The 17650-nt window shown below is 39.5% G+C and overlaps 1 protein-coding gene across 4 annotated transcripts in view; it reads left to right on the top strand.

Annotated features, from left to right (window-relative positions):
- The window catches only part of LPAR1 (lysophosphatidic acid receptor 1), a 132649-nt gene that overhangs the window by 70924 nt on the left and 44075 nt on the right, over positions 1-17650 (top strand). For all 4 annotated transcript variants that reach the window (XM_072842321.1, XM_072842322.1, XM_072842320.1 and 1 more), the window contains exon 3: positions 5157-5904. In XM_072842321.1, coding sequence (XP_072698422.1) covers positions 5157-5904 — 748 coding nt within the window. The remainder of the gene's footprint in view (positions 1-5156; positions 5905-17650) is intronic.

The following is a 17650-nucleotide window of genomic DNA, read 5'->3' as shown; positions in this document are numbered from 1 at the left end:
TTAATACGTAAAGAATTTTTATCTTCACCCTTGAGATTCCAAAATCTAACCAAGCTATATGCCTAAATTTTAGGTAAAATTAATATCTAACCAAGCTATATACCTAAAATTTAGGTAAAATTTTAATTTTAATTAACTCTGTTTTGTAATTTATATAAATGCAAGCCAGTAATCTGAGATCCTTCTTCTTAAGCAGTAACTTACGTTTCAAGCTATCTTGCTGAAGCTTTGTCCTAATCTTTCTTGGTTTCCTAGATGTTTCCATCTCTGTGCATCCTTTCCTTTTATCTTTCTCATCTCTGACCTCTTCTGAGTGCTGAGTGAATTTCTTCAATATGTCTTAGACTTGCCATTTCAACTTTCTGGAATTTTTACACTTTATTTCATTGCTTAAATTGCTATGTTTAAGTCAGAAGTTGTATTTTTATCTCTTTGGTGGGCACAAGAGTGGTTTTTCAAAGATGTTCATTACTTAACCTCTAGGACCTATGAATATGCTGCTCTACTGGGTAAGGTGTGAGTCAGTTAAGGATTTTGACGTGAGGAGATTATCCTGTGTTATCCAGGTGGGCTCAGGTGTAATCACAAGTGTCCCTAAATGTGGAAATGGAGGCAGTAGGCAGGAAGGGTCAGTATTAGAATGATGCAATATGAAGAAGACTTGATTGGCTATTGCCAGCTTTAAGGATGGAAGGGGCCCGAGAACCAAGGAATGTGGACAGTCTCTAGAAATTGAAAAACACAAGAAAAACTCACCCTAGAACCTTTGGAAAGGAACACAGCTCTGCTAACACCTTGATTTTAGCTCAGTGAGAGACCCCTTGTGGACTTCTCACCTCCAGGACAAAAAAAAAATTAATAAACTTATGTTTAAGCTGTGTAGTAATTTGCTACAGTAGCGTTAGGAAACTATTACAATCTCCATGTAGCTTTTACTGGCTATTTTTGTTTGTTTGTTTATGATGGCTTTTTCTATTTTCACTGCTAGTACCCTAACAATGTACATTTGAAAATACAAATCAGAAATATCCTATAATTTAATCTTTTTCTTTTTACCTTATTCCCCTCTATCCCCCACCCCCCCAATAAATCTGCTCAAGGGGAGGTGTTTTCTTGTTCTTCGGAATGGTCCTCTCCTTTTGAGGTTGCATGTTTGTCTTACTGTATTCGATCTTTTTTTTTTTTTTTTCTGTTGCTGTATCCTTATAGGCAAGACTGTCTGAATGTGTTATAGTCCATCAGAGTTGAGTTAGAGTCTCCCAGAGCTTGATTGGGGTTTCTGCCTAAGGCCCTTGGGGCCTGAAGAAGTGAGGAAAGGGTAGTTGGCAGCTCTGCCTGGGTCTCCTTCACTTATATTCCAGGCCTGCTGCTTTTAGCAGATAAAAAAGAGAGGAGATTTTATTCTTCTTTCAGTTCAGTCCTGTTAACGCTCAATCTAGCTGACATCCCTCTGACTTTTTCTCAGGCATATCCTACCCTTACTGTTTTCATTCGGGTCATATTTCGTGCTGTCTCAGTATTGCGCTGGCAATTTTTATGAAGTATAACGTCCTTACCCAGAATTCTCTTAGTTTAGAATTTTAATTGAGATTACCCTTATGTACAATTTAGCTCAATTTTCTCATTTCACAGATGACAAAACTGGAGTTCAGACAATCATGTAAGTTAGGTCATTAAATGTGGCGTGGTGTTTACTATTCAAGTTTTTGAGAGATAAGAGATGGCCGAGGGCTTGGACACCTGCCACTTGCTGATGCAATATATGGGATACCACCAGGGAATATCCATCAGTTTTCTTCTTTTGGTATATTGTGGCTTCAAAAGACCATTTACCCTTTTATGTTTTCACCCTTGACTGGTTAGTTTTTCTGTGTTGGTAAAAGTGAAGAAGCTGCACATGCCATCTCTTAACTTTGTAGCAGTTGATGTTTGGAAGTTGGAATGCTGTGAAAAACTATGTGGTTGGTATTTGATTTAAAGATCTACTTGCTCAGAGAAAGTAAATGGCTATAGGGACTAAAAGAAAGAAGAGAGTTTTACATTTATAGGTAATACATTTTTTTGGTATATTGTATGTATATCCTTTGGAGAAAGGAAACTTGTAAAGTCTAAACATTTCTGGAAATTAATTTATTAATGTAGCCAATATATAGTGGGCATCTAATCTAACCATTGGATGCTATACAACAACAAACAAGAAAGTCAGACTCTCTGTTCTCATAGGAAGTGTTAATTGAGCAATTATTATACAGTGTGCTAAGTGTTGTTGTGGGATAATTGTAGTAGAAGACACCTTGCTTAGACTTGAGAATGTCTATGAAACTGACTATGAAGAATAACCTTTCAACTGCATGAAGAATGAGAACAGGGGAGCCAGGTGAAAATTGAGGGAAGGTTGTTCTAGGCCAGTGGGACTCAAAGTGTGGTCTTTGGACCAGCAGCATCAGTGTCACGTGGATCCCCATTTTACATCTCCTGAACCAGAAGCTTTCAGGATGTGGCCAGAAATCTGTTTTAGAAACCCTTCAAGTGATCCTGGTAGAGGAAACCACTGTTCTGAGAACCAGAGATGAGGGAGAGCACAACATGTTGTGTAGGGCTGAAGCGGAGAGTTGGAAGTCATTAATAGTTTGAGGTGAGGCTGGAGGGCAGGTGAGGCCTGATAAGGTGGTTGAAGAGTATAGATTTTTATCTTAAGTGCACTTGTAAGCCATTGAAGCATTTTCAGTAGAATAGCTTGGTCAACTTTGTCTTTTGGAAAGATCACTGGAGAGAGGAGCTTGGTGCTGGGTAGAAAGAACACTTAGGAAACCACCATAGTAATAATGCTGGTGGTCACGAAGGTGGAATAAAGTAGACCAGTTGAGTAGACGCTTAACAGGGAGAGTATGGGAAAACCAGACCCCTTGTGCTCCAGAAGTCCTGAAGTTGAGGTTAGACATCATGAATTTAGCCTTGGTGTCGGTATGGAATTGGCAACAAACTGCATTCATCCAAAACTGGTGTTATTCTTTATTCTAAGAAACTGTAATGGAAGTACACTGGGACAAGTAGACGAAAAGAGGAAGGTGCCCTCTTCCTTACCTGAAGTTAAAAAATTCAAGGTCTGAAAACTGAAGATTTTTTCATATTTCACTTAGTGGCAAAACCAGTGCAGAATGAATTTATGAAATTTAGTGTATATATGAATATATTTTGCTAAAGAAAATAATGTGTATGATTATAGAACAAGGCTCCAAATTTTGATGGAGATATTACATTTTCCAAGGATTATCTACTGTGTAACTGTTCTTAAGGCCAGAAAAAAATTGAATTCTGAAGGATCTGACCTCAGAATCTTCGAGAATGTGTTCCTGTATTAGAAAGAGGTTGAACCAAAAACTAGGAAATCTAAGCTATATAAGGAAAAAGGAGAAGATGGGGAGAGCACTCCAGTGGGGGAAAAGTGGGATGCTTAAGGAAATAGGTGATTTCAAAGAACTGATGTACTGGGGATCAAATGAGAAAATTGGAGAATTGGGAAGTGTGGTGAGTAATTAAAATGTCTCACTTATTTCCAAGGATGACAGTTCTGAGTGGTTACGAAGTTCAGGGTGTGACCATGGGAGTGGGCAGCTGAGTTATAATGGAATAGAAGGTCATTAGAAATGAGGTCAAGAAACTGAGAGGCAAGAAAATTAGATGACTGGCAAGATTTGGGGTGGAATGGGATGCAACAACCCAGGTTCTCAGATCTCCAAAGAATGAGACTTTTTGGAAGGTACAAAAGATACCCAGATGTGTAAGACAAGGTCTTCACTCTTTTCTTGGGCCATGATCTCCTTAAGGAACAGACAGCTGATAAATAATGATGCTCATGGTAAGTGTAATGATAGAAACATAATCTAAAAGCTCTTAGAGTCTAAATGAGGAGAGACTAGATGTCTGGACAAGTCAGAAGACTAACCATTTAATAAACATTTCACACTGTTTGGGAAGGTTCAGTGTTTGATAAACATTTACATACAACCTATGGATATTCGATAGAACATTTGATCAAAAATAGTGATTAAAACTCAGATTTGCTAAGTCATTGATTAAACATACAAGATAAAAAGAAAAAGGATATGAGCAGTCTTAAATTCCTGATTTAGGAGTCTCTCAGACACACTCAGGGCTTTGGGAAAAGTGATTTTATTCTCTCCGATGTGAAATTTTCTCATTTCTTCTATATATTTTTATTTCCTCATTTTATTTTAAACAGTTTTATTGAGCACCTATATTCTGTTGTAAACCTGCTCAGTCCTTTTTGGACTCAAGTGAGTATAATTAATAAATGAGTATATCCTAATTGATGCTGAAAAATAAGAAAACACATAATAAAACATTATCACTTCACATTCTAGCAAAACTTGAACTACACTTCACTTTTTTTGTAGAGCGGTGCCAAAGTGTCAACTGCTCTTCGGAGGTTACATTAGGTAACGTATTTCTTATGTCCTCCAAAGAGAAAAAAGTTCTCAAACGTCATAGATGGGTTAACAAATGCTATTCTGGGGATAAGGAGTCATGGGGGTAGACAGTGCTGACCACAGGAATGTCGAACAGCAAATGCTGGCTTTGGGCAAAGAAGCTTTGATGCATAGTGACCTCTTTGAAATGTTGGTACTGATGGTCCTTGTGGGGATTTGCACTACAAACTGTCACAGATCGAACATACTATGTGAGAACAGAAATGCAGAATAATGGAGCAATAATACCCCATCCATAAACCAACTATGTTTACGGATTCCCTAAATAACAGGTCAAAATAGGTATCACTATGGTAAATATTCCAATTGCAATTCTCTGCAAAATTTTCATCTGTCTCATGTATTTTAAGCAAGATTTCTGGGTCATGTGGCTTTTCTCGTAGACCTCAGTGACATGCAACCACCAAGCACAGACCTTGTCATTTGTTTAACTCCAGCTGTCTTTAATCTTGAGGACAGTAATACAGTGTAAAGCCTTGGGGTTTCAACATAATAATAGAATATTATGCAGGATCAGATTTTCAGATTCTTTGCTTTTTTTTTTTTTTTTTTTTTTTTTGCCACATTTACCATACTATACGTCTTTAAATTTGGATCTGTGGGTTTCTTTTCTTTCTTTTTCATCTTTCTTCCTTTCTCTTTTAGTTCACAGCCATGAATGAACCACAGTGCTTCTACAATGAGTCCATTGCCTTCTTTTATAACCGGAGTGGAAAGTATCTTGCCACAGAATGGAACACAGTGAGCAAGCTGGTGATGGGACTTGGAATCACTGTCTGTATCTTCATCATGTTGGCCAACCTACTGGTCATGGTAGCAATCTATGTCAACCGCCGCTTCCATTTTCCTATTTATTACTTAATGGCTAATCTGGCTGCTGCAGACTTCTTTGCTGGGTTGGCTTACTTCTACCTAATGTTCAACACAGGACCCAACACTCGGAGGCTGACTGTCAGCACGTGGCTCCTCCGCCAGGGCCTCATTGACACCAGCTTGACGGCATCTGTGGCCAACTTACTGGCTATTGCAATCGAGAGGCACATTACAGTTTTCCGCATGCAGCTCCACACACGGATGAGCAACCGGCGGGTGGTGGTGGTGATTGTGGTCATCTGGACTATGGCCATCGTTATGGGTGCTATACCCAGTGTGGGCTGGAACTGCATCTGTGATATTGAAAATTGTTCCAACATGGCACCCCTCTACAGTGACTCTTACTTAGTCTTCTGGGCCATTTTCAACTTGGTGACCTTTGTCGTAATGGTGGTTCTCTATGCTCATATTTTTGGCTATGTTCGCCAGAGGACTATGAGGATGTCTCGGCATAGTTCTGGACCCCGGCGGAATCGGGATACCATGATGAGTCTTCTGAAGACTGTGGTCATTGTGCTTGGTAAGTTTTGTCTTGACTGTTAACTTACTTTATGGGTTATCAGTGTCTTCATATAAACCATATTCATTTATGATAGTGGTAGACAACCGATGAGCATGCAGAAATTACAAGGGCATGAGGCACTTCATAGCAAATGTCTGTGAAGAAGTCAGCATGCAAGTCTTCCTACCATCATAGATTGGTTTTGGAGAAATGTCTCAGTGATGTACTATAAAGGATGATGATGTGAAAGAGGTCATTAATGAATTTAGCTATCAAGTATCGAAAATACCAGCTTTCAAAAGGTTTCCTTACAGCCCAAATTGTGTTACTTTTGCCTTATAAATCTTCATTACAGCTTTTCAGATAGTAAGTGCTTTGATATAATATGAATGTTTTCATATATAGTTATTTTTATGAGACTGTTTCTAAATAAGTTATCTTTCACATTCTGTAGTTGTTACTACATACATGGAGGTAATAGTACCATGTTTTTTTGTTTTTGTTTTTGTTTTTGTTTTTGTTTTTAGTACCATGCTTTCATATAGATTTGCTGTGCAAAATGGATTGGAATTAATAGCATTCTATGAATATCTTTATGGAAACTTATATTTTCATTAATTTTATGTTTTTAGTGGTGGAAATTCATATTTTAAGGTGAAGAGCAAGATTTTATTTTATATACACTCAGATAACTTTTGCCTTTGTTATTTTTCTTAGAGGTGAACCCATGGTAATAATCAGGGGAAGATATTTATTTATTTATGTACCCAGAAGATAGTCCTGAGCATCTAATACATTCCAGGCCTTCTGCTGACTCCTGGTGAGGTACCCAAGAAGAGGACAGGCACAGAACATTTCTTTTTGAGCTTAGAGTTCCTGTTTTAAAAGTTCACCCAGGGTGGGTACCTGGATAGTGTAGTTGGTTAAGCATCTGACTCTTGGTTTCAGCTTGGGTGTGATTTTGGGGGGCATTAGGTCGAGCCCCGTGTTGGGTTCCATGCTTAGTGTGGAGTCTGCTTGGGACTCTCTCTGTCCCTCCCCCCATCCCACTCTGCCACCCCCGCGCACTCATGGTCTCTCTCACTCTCTCTTTGTATCCCAAATAATAAATAATCTTTTAAAAAAAATAAAAGTTCACCCAGTGAAAATTTGTTAAAATAATTACTGTATTTAATTACATTTTCTCCGTAGACTACATTCGGGCTAGTGTTTGATCACAATTTAAAAATATTTTTAAGAATCTTTAGCATTTCACCTTTTTCTCAGGGAAATTCAGTGGAAAGTTCCTCTAATGCTCCTTGCATCAGTTTGTAGAGTAGTGTTGAATGAATGTAACCTGGATTGTGTGGTTCCTCAGAAACTCTGGGACTTAGATTAATCTGAGTCACTGGAAAAAGAGCCCTAATTATGGCTAAATAAGCTAACATTCTGGTTGATACATCAGTCTCATCCATTTTGGCTAGATTGAATGCATCAAAGAGATCATACCTGAGTACCCTGCTTGTGACCCTGTGGTAGGCCTGTAAGAGTAAAAACAAAACCTTGAAATTGCTGCACAACGGAAGCCCTGTCTTACTTTACCATGAATGTTATGTTTGTGTGAAATTAAATAACGTGAGTTATTTTACTTCTGCATTGACTGAAATATTCGCTTATTTAGTGATGTTTTGAATGTTGGTTAAAACTTGTCTTATGGCTGTGCTTTTTCTATTATTAAGTGCTGCTTACAGTTCATAGAAACACCAGTAAAGAATGACTGCTGACTTTGGACTATGAACCTGACAAGTTCTTGTTTTAATTTTGCCCTTTGTATAATGCCTAGCACATTCTGGTATCTAATAAGCTTTAATAATTTTTATAAAATTAACTTTTGTGCCTCATTAGATTATTTTACAGGTTAAATGAAATTATTTTGAGGGTTTATGGGGCAACAGTTTCAGGGTAGATCTGCCCTTCAGAGCCCTTTCCACCCCACCATGCCAACCCCAAATGTGAAAATAACAGAAATAATGTTGCTCTCTGAGGTTTAAACTAGTAGCCTCTGTAAAGATTGTATATGTGTAACCATCTCTGGAATAAGTAACATTATTTCTCTATGTGTGTGATGGAAGAACTTTTAGAACTTGGAAAACTGCAATCAGAATAATAGGTGAAGAAATTTGGTGAAGCAAGATATGTGTGTGTGTGTGTGTGTGTGTGTGTGTGTGTGTGTGTGATTGGAATAGGGGAAGGAGAAATAAAATAAATGGATTGTAGTCTTCTTGAGAAAAGCAGCAAGAATGGGAGAATGGGTGAGGTGAGGGCATGGGTGGTTGGAAAGCTTAGAATAGGGAATTCACAATCCTGAATGGCTCAGTGTTTGTCAAGACGATGCCTGATACCATCCATGTTTTCCTCTGCTGGAATCTTGGGTAGTCATAACTATTGCATGAAAGCCGTGGCTTGGTCTTAGAGAAGCAAATGCAGTCTACTTGAAGCTCTTCTTGCTGTAAATTAGTTTATTGACAGTCAAGTTTTGTGGATGCACATCTGGTTTTTAACATTGGCCTTTTCTGCCAGACTTTGTGGAGGCAGGCAGGGGCTGTAGCAACTTGTTGTCTGTTTGGTCCACATTACCTGTCCTGGTATCTGGCACAAAGTAGGTGCTGATTGAGTAACTGTTGAGTGAATGCGTGATACCAAACCAAGCCATTGAGCCTTCAAAACTGGGGAGCAGAGAGAGCCACAGTGAATTCACTAAGTTAATGCCACTGTGTTGAGCTCTGTGGCAGAAGCCACACCTACCTACACTCCTATCACGTTATGGGCCTTCCGATCAAATACAACAGCTTTTGGGAAATGCCTCAATAATATGTTTGTTTAACTTTCATTTACTGTGGGGGTGATTAAGGTTTAATTAATTTTGTTAAAAAACCTCCAGTTTCCATTTTGCCATGTCAGAATGACCTCTGTGCTTCAGACCTGTTCAGTTCCCATGATCAGCAAACGATGTGCTGGTCAACAAGTCAGACTCCTAAGAGCCAACGTAAAGACATCTTTGAGATTTCTCATGGCAATACCCATAGCCATTTCTCAGCACAAGGTTGTCTATAAGCTACTTTTGAGTTGAATCCTGGATCTTAATATTTTTATTTGTCAAATACTTATATGGCACTAATCATGTCCCCAGCACTACTCTACCTGAAAAATCAGTATTTGTAAATACTATTACCAATACCCTACAGAGTAGGTATCTACTCATTACCTAGTAATGGTACCTAATTATCAATTTATCTTCATTTTCCAGAGGTGAAACCTGAGGAACAGAGAGATTAGGTAACTTGCCCAAGGTCACACAGCTAGTTAAAGACAGGAGCTAGAAAATACATTTCAGGCCCTCTGGTTCCAGAGCCCATGTGTTTTGGTGGTTTTCTGGGGTTGTTTTTGTTTTGTTCTGTTACCTCGGGTACAATCCTGCCTCTCCATAAGAAAAACAACTACCAGCATAAACTGTATTTTGTTAAAAAGTTCCAACAGCTCTGGTATTTAATTGAAACATTGTGATCCCATTTGTTGCCACTGATACAGCCTAGCTGCCTGTGCCTTGTTTCCTGTGATGAAGAAATCTCCAAGGGAACATTCTTTTCCTCCTTTTCCTTCATTTCACTAGCCCCTTTCCACTGCTCGGTGTTGGGAGTACCAGTCACCGAGCGCTTCTGATTGAGGGAGTGCTTTGCTTAAGGTGTAGTTAACTTGAGAGTTAGAGGTTCCAACAAGAAGCCCTGTCATCCTTCCCCGGGCTTGAGCTCTCCTTACTTGACATTTTGCCAAGAATTCCTTTTGAGTGCGTCCCATAGTTGAATCAGTGGCGGTCAAGAAGTTCTTCCTTATTTGACCACAGTCTATCTTGAGTTTTAAGTCTACGCCTTTCATGCTGTATGCCTCGTGTTGACACTTGTGTTGGGGACAATTAGAAAAGCAAAGTGAATAATATTTACTGTGTGGAGGCTTTTGCATCTTAGTCCTGGGAGAAAGTAAGGGACAGAAAGCAAAATAAATCCAGATGGGGCTTATCTCTTTGGGGAACAAGGAGGAGTCATGGTTTTTCTAATTCCATCTGCTCTGGTTGGAAGTGATCACCACTGAAGCCAAATTTCTACTTATTACCTGTGTCCCCTGTGCCAGGGTCAATACTTGACACCACTCTTCATGCACCGTATTACACCAAGGAAAGTTGTATTTCCCCTGTTTTATACTGAGAGAACAGGGTTAAGGTGGGGCAAGGAACTTGTTCAAGATCACTCATTTTATAAGTGGCAGAGGTGGAACTGAGCTGTAAGGCGGCTGCAGACCATGACCTACCATCATAGGACGCTGGCTCTTCACATACCATACAAGAAACTGTTTCTGGTGATAATAATAGTGATGGTGGCCAGATGAGTAGAAGCCCCATTGTTTTTCACTCCGATGGAAGATAGTTCAGCTAATATCCCATTAGCAAATCTTTATATACTTCTCAATTTAGTTCAACAAACACATCAAATACTTATATGGCACTAATTATATATGCTAAGGGATAAAAAGACAAAGATGGTAAACTCCATCTTTACAGAGCTCAGGGTGTTGTAGAGGAGATAAAGAGCTATGGAAACAGTTGGGTCCATGTGCCAGGAGAGATATGGGCAGAGTGATCCCAGGTGGAGGGCAGGGAGGCCTCCCAGAGAAGGCAATACTGAGCTGACGTCTTGATACATGTGGAGGAGCTCGCCATTCTGTAGGATGGGGGTGGAGAAGCTAAGCAATAGCAGGAGCAATGCGCCTCACCTTTGGGGAACTGGAATACGCAGGTGTGATTAGCATATGGTGGCGATGCTGGAGAGTTTTGACTGGAGGGTCAAAGCCTTCCTAATATACCAAGGCACTTAGGCTTCTGCCTGTAGGTGATCAAAGGTGGTGAGGGATTCCCCCCAGATAAAGAACACCAACTCCTTATAGGAGTTACCCTATAATTTATCATTCAAAATAAGATGCTTTGGTAGTGAAAACAGGCACTGGTTGCTTGGGACACAGGAGCAACAGGCAGCAACCAAGTCTGGTCAGTGCAGGATGTGTGGTCATCTACTTCTAGATTCTGCTTTTTGTTGGTTTTTTTATATTCTTTTTACATTTTCTTTTGGCTTTCTAAAAGCACATTTCAACATGGGATTTGATCCATTATATAGATGATAACTTCTTTTTTTTTTTGTTTTTGTTTTGTTTTAAAGCAAGGGTCTGTCCAGGATTAGAATTTTAGAGCCAAAAGAGTCCTTGTACATGACGACTAGTACCAAAAAAATTACACCATTCAACATTCTCCTTACAAAGAAAGAGACTGAAACTCCCACACTCATTGAGAAATTTAGATCTGAGTTATCTGGTGGCCCAAGTCACATTTGCTGACTTCCAGAAAGGGTCTGTTCTTCCTGTATATGTCTCCATCCTGTTCATTCTCATCCAAAATTTCCACCATTTTCTTCCTTTTGAACATCAGCATGTATTTATGTGGTTAGCCTGGATAGGTGTAAACATTGTGGCTGTAAAGGTACCTTGGCACCCACAGAAGGGGTCACCTTGAATTTGGCCTCAACTATAACCACCTGGTAACCTCTGTCATGAACTTTGACAAAAGTCATTGGAAACCGAATTACTTGCACAGTATGTAGTTTTTTTCCCCATAGTATATAATTTTTACACATATTAGCATCCTGTCAGCTTTCTTATCAGCAATTGTATTAATTTCTCATTTGTCTTCATGTTTTTATCAAGTTAATTTTACCCATAGGGTGTGTGTGTGTGTGTGTGTGTGTGTGTGTATGTGTTTTCTCAATTAATATTCATCAAGGTAAATGCCTCTGGGATCTATTCTGACTCAGCCATTAACCATCTGGGTGATTCTAGGCAAGTTACTTTCTCTATGCATTCATTTCTCTGTACTTTCATCTGTAGGAGGAAGTTGGCTAATATGATTTCCAAGATTACAGTTCTGCTGATTACTCTGTTTAAATAAAATGATAAGGACATAACCATCGTGGGTCAACCATGTAGAATTTTCTAGTAGAAAACACAGAAATAGAAATGGAATAATAGCAAGGGCTTATGAGCTCTCTCCCTATCAGCTTCTTTAATGACTAGCTTTAGATATATATTCCCCACTAAAGGGAGTGGCACATTTATAGAAGATAATCTCAAATAAATTGTTTTGCTTTATTTTCCCATAGAGAGCTCAGTGACAGGAAGAGAAGGCTTCCCCACTGTTGGAAAAAAAAGGAGTGGATACAAGAGGCTCTTATTCCCTGGCCACTGGTGACCAGTTGCACATCCTGTTGCTCTGTGGAGGAACCAGAGCCACCCCAAGTCTCCTAAGGTCCCTGTGGCATCCCTGTTAAGACCTCTTTGAGGTGGAACCTAAGAGAATATTCATGAGAGCCCTGATTGTCTGGCCAGCCATGAGGTTGGCTTGGCACCATGGGTGTGGTCAAGAGAGACACTCGACAGGAACCCCACAGTGCTGCCCAGACTCCGAATCCGGGGCCCTGGTCGAAAGCAAAAACAACTTTCAAATACCAGTTCTTTATGCCCTTTTGTTGCCCAACTTCATTCAAATATTTTTACTCAGAAGAGACTTTTAAACAGAAACAAACAAACAAAAAAACACACAAAAATACCACATTAACCTCACAGAGTTTCTTGTGAGGTGTGAACAGAACAGTCAGAACATGAAGCTCTTTCTTATTTTAGGTCTGCTTCAGACTGTATTCCTGACGCTCCTGTCGGACCCCATGTGAATGCTGCACAGACATTTGTCCTTATCATTGAAGGTCCTAAAAGATCGCAAAGATTCCTTGAATGGTGTGTGGTGACCACTGGGAATCACTGTTGCTTAGGGCCTGAGAGCTTAGATTTGGAATGCAATAGACCAGAGTTTAGAATTCAAGTTCTGACTCCACTCTCACTGCTTTCATAACTAGGGGTGGATGATTTAATCTCTTTGAGCCTCAGTTTCAGAATTTTTTTTAAAGATTCTATTTATTTATGAGAGACACAGAGGCAGAGACACAGGCAGAGGGAGAAGCAGGCTCCTCAAGGGGAGCCCGATGCGGGACTCGATCCCAGGACCCCTGGGATCATGCCCTGAGCCCAAGGCAGATGCTCAACCACTGAGCCACCCAGGAGCCCCTCAGTTTCAGAGTTAATAGTTAATAGTTAATAGGATCCTATTAAGGATCCTGTTAAGATCTTTCTCGAATGATCAGCAGCACTTGCTGAGCTGACTCAGTTGAAGCAAAGGTAGCATAGGGTCTGGCTAATGTAAAATGCTACGTGGTAGCAAATTTCCGTTACTATTAGGTCTTGTACGCAGGTGCACTTGCCTCCTTTCTCTCGTGACGTGCCCACAGACGAGCATACGTACAACAGTGGATTTAGTGGTTGAGGTAGTGATTCCTTTTTATGATGTGGTGTAAAATTCCTACTGTGTTTTAGCAGCTTTGGTTCCTCCATTAAGGGGCTGTACCTTCTATTCGGGGTGGCCCTTGCTCTTCCAAAGATACATCTGTACTGCACAGTGGCCTGCGTCTGCCTTCTTGAGCCTCAGCTCTATGTATTGAAAGTCCCATTAGCATCAAAAATAATGGCAGTTTTTTTTAAAGATTTATTTATTCATGAGAGAGAGAGAGAGAGGGAGAGACACAGGCAGAGAGAGAAGCAGGCTCTCTCCATGGAGCCTGATGTGGGACTCCATCCTAGGACCCTGGGATCACGCCCCGAGCCAAAGGCAGATGCCCAACCGCTGAGCCATTCAGGCATCCCAGTAATGGCAGTTCTGACCTGGTAACTCTCTGAAGATTAAATGGCATTAACCATTAAAATGAACTTAGAAAAAAATGAATTTTGAAATGGAACAGGTGACTCTGCTGATATCTATTAGAAAGAGTCATCAGGGGGTGCCTGAATGGCTCGGTTAAGCATCTGACTCTTGGTTTCAGCTCAGGTCATGATCTCAGGGTGGTGAGATTGAGCCCCGTGTCAGGCTCCAAGATCAGTGCAAAGTCTACTTAAGAATCTCTCCCCCTCCCCTCTCCTTCCCCCTCTGCCCCTCCCCCCCCCCCGCTTGCACGCTTTTGTGTGTTCTCTCTCTCTCTCTCTCAAATCTTACAGAGGGCTTCTCAGGTCCTTCAAATGGACCTGCTGTTCTAGGGCACAGCTGGCATCCCAACCACCTTTTAGGGCACCATTCTGTTTGCTTTTGACCTACAATGAAGGACCATGTTTGTCATAAATGGAAAAATAGCTAGAGGATGGGGTCATGACACCTTATTGCTGCTCCCTGTTTGGTCCCAGCTTTACAGTGTGACCAACTATGCTTACTTTGGTTGAGGCCTCATCACTCTTCACCTGGAAAGAAAAGGATAAAGGATATTTAGGTCCTCTTCTAATCTCTCCCTACTACTTCATCAGTCTCCTTGGAATATCATTATAGGAATTCCACAACGGCAGGTCTTTGTCTTCTTTCCCAGCACCTAGAATAGGGCCTAGCATTTAGCAAACTCTAGATATTTGTTGAATGAATGTTCTGGATAGAATTTTACAGGCTCTCTAGTAACAATAGAAATATACCTGTAGAGCTTGAAATTCAACGTAGTTTAATAATGAGCCTCATTCAAAGGAGTATTTGTTATAAGGTGGTTATAATAAGGCAGTTCCACATCCTGCCTGTCAAGGACATTTTTTTAGGCTGAGTTCCAGTGTGAGCTTGTTAATAATAGTTTATTTTTTCAACAAATATGTATTGAATGTCTCATAGGCCCTTTGTTAAGAAGTAGGGATGCAAAGATCAGTGAAAGTATGGATCCTGTTCTCAAGAAACTCTCATTTTAGTGGATCAAGATAGATTAAATAAATGCAATATAGTATGATAAAATATGCAAGATGCTGTCTTCTGATTGGGCAGTATCAGGAAAGGCTTCACGATGATGATAAGGAATTACATCTTAGATGATTTGTAGGAGTTGCCATGTGAACCTTGGCAAAGAGATAATTTCAGTAAGTCTTGGCACTCTGAATTAAATATTCAGTCCCTTCAAAACACCTCCATGTTTTGCAATTAACATGTCACTTAGATATGACAATAACTCCCATTAGGCTTGCAAATCTGGAGGTGGGAGAGAAGGCTTGCATAATTTTAAGACAATATTGTGCTTATCATTTTTTTTGCCATCATTTTTGCACTGATAAAATACACTTTTTTAAATTGGCCACAATTAGCAGTTTCACATCAAATTGTTTGTGAAGTAAATGAGTTTGACTTGTTACTGACCTATAAGGAAACGGATGAATTTCTACATATGCAAAAAAGAAAAAAATTCTACATATGCAAATTAACATCTTGCAGGGGAAATAAGAAGGGCTCTGTAGTGACATGTATGTTTCAGGACCTGAAAGATTCTTGCCAGGAAATATTGACACCTACACTTACAATAAACACACATACGTGCATGGGAATTGCCAGATTTAGCAAATAAAAATAATTTTTATGGGATGTACTAATAAAAGTACTCATTGTTCATCTGAAAGTTAAATTCAACTGGGCACGATCTATTTTTTCTGGCACACAGTGGTGGATGGGAAGTAAAGCATTTTAGATGGCAATCAGCTCTCTCTGTGTAGATTTTCTTCCTCTGTCTTAAGGGTTTCCATATTATCCTGAGATCAATTTAAGTACATGAAGGGTTTCACTTACTTAATTTTCCTGAGTTTTATTTTGAGTTGTCTCAAATAAAGGGACATGTCTGGTTTATAGAATCTTATATTTGTGCCTCAGAAGTTACGTAGGTTTATGAACATACTGTATACTACATACATCCAGTTCTAAACCGAATTATTCTCTTTTTACACATTCTTCATCACGCTCTTTGAAAAAAGTATTTTAACAAAGTTTGTTTTCCCATATAAACAAAGGATTTTTTTTTCTAGTGTTTGTACCTTTGGTATTTTTTCTTTGAGGTTTAAATTACAGCCTGCCTTATGCCTCTGAGAAGCTACATTTTATTCATGTATTTTAGTGAAGATGATAGTGTCTAGACTGAGTGTGGTCATGGCTTTACTTAAACCTTGGCAGGTCTCCTCCGCCAATAGAGAAGTTATTGTGATGATCCAAAGCAAATAAGAAGTTCTATTAGGGTGACACAGCAATAACAGGGTCTTTTTTGAAGCAGTGGGATTTAATCTGGCATCGGGAGACTGGAAATTCATGGCTTCTCCTATTTATCCCGCCCAAGCAGACCTTTGTTGACACAAAGAACACTGCATTTTAAGCAGGGTTTTCCATGAGTTCATTCTGAATGGGTTTTTCTGCACTTCAAAAAGCTTCTCTTCATGGGCCCGGCATGGATTCATTTGCTCGAGTTATTTTCCTTTCTTTTAGGAGAGGGAAGATACACTTAGGGGCCCAGCCTTGCAGGACCTGCCCAGGAAACTGAATGAAGTGAAAAGTTGACAAGCCTTTGCTGCAGCCAGCAAGTGATTCACCGTGTTATGCTGCAGGGATTTGTGACCTTGCTGAGCACGTGGTGCCCTGGAATGCTCCTTTCTGTGTTACCCCAGCCCCAAAGGAAAAGCTGCGCTATAAATTGAGGAGCTGGAATTAGTGAGTTTTGGAACAAAAACAGGAGTCTGTGTTTGGACATTCTACAGAGTACACATGTAACGATCAAATACACAAAAGTTGTAGAGATTAGAAGCGCTAGCTTTATTAATTTGGCAAATTGTAATGTCTTAGTTGGGGGGGGGGACAAGCTAAGATGTTTTCATAAAAAAAAAAAAAAAAAAAAAAACAGCAACAACACATCATTTCCGAAGTACCATGCTTGTACTCTAGCATTATTTGCAAGTACCAATACATCACAACAGTTTACTTAAAACACAAGAGAATTCTGTGGAAACTAAATTTGAGTGGTAAGTCTAAGATAATAAGACTGATTATAATTCTATAATGGAATTTCTTAATATCGTAGTTCAGTCTGATTTGGTTCTTTTAAGACTAATGCCTTACGTAAATTTAGAAGCAGGAACAGAAAACATTAAAAACAGAATTAGAAAGTACATTCGTTTATATGTTGATCTGTCTGTAATACATCACATAATAAGTGATCTAACTATTACAGTGTAATACATTGCATGTCCCTCAGCATTCAGACTTAACAGCTTTTATAATAGCATTGGAGGTGGCTTTATTACTCCATAACTTATTGAGATTATGGGATATTTTGACCCATCATTTTGTGTAGACCTCAAAGACATTTTTGTACTGTCTTTAAAAATAGAGATATTTAAATCTGAGTAACATTTTTGTTGAGAAGGTATGTTCTGGATTGTATATACCTAGTCCATTTTAATTCCTTCAACAATTGAATGTATAGCACAGTTAAAGCATTTCTAGTTTGCTACATTTTTTTCGGATTTAAAAATCTGCAATTTTAAAAAAAATTTTAAAAGTTAATTTATTTACTTATTCATGAGAGACACAGAGAGAGAGAGAGAGAGAGAGAGAAAGAGAGAGAGAGAGGCAGAGACCATAGGCAGAGGAAGAAGCAGGCTCCATGCAGAGAGCCTGATATGGACTCGATCCCTGGTCTCCAGGATCATGCCCTGGGCAGAAGGCAGGCGCTAAACCGCTAACCACCCAGGCATCCCTCAAAATCTTCAATTCTGGGATCCCTGGGTGGTGCAGTGGTTTAGCACTTGCCTT

The sequence above is a fragment of the Canis lupus genome, chromosome 10 (assembly GCF_048164855.1).
Source record: "Canis lupus baileyi chromosome 10, mCanLup2.hap1, whole genome shotgun sequence".
Taxonomy (NCBI): Eukaryota; Metazoa; Chordata; class Mammalia; order Carnivora; family Canidae; genus Canis; species Canis lupus.
Note: the sequence above shows the minus strand (reverse complement) of the source record. Positions and strands in the feature narration are given on the sequence as shown.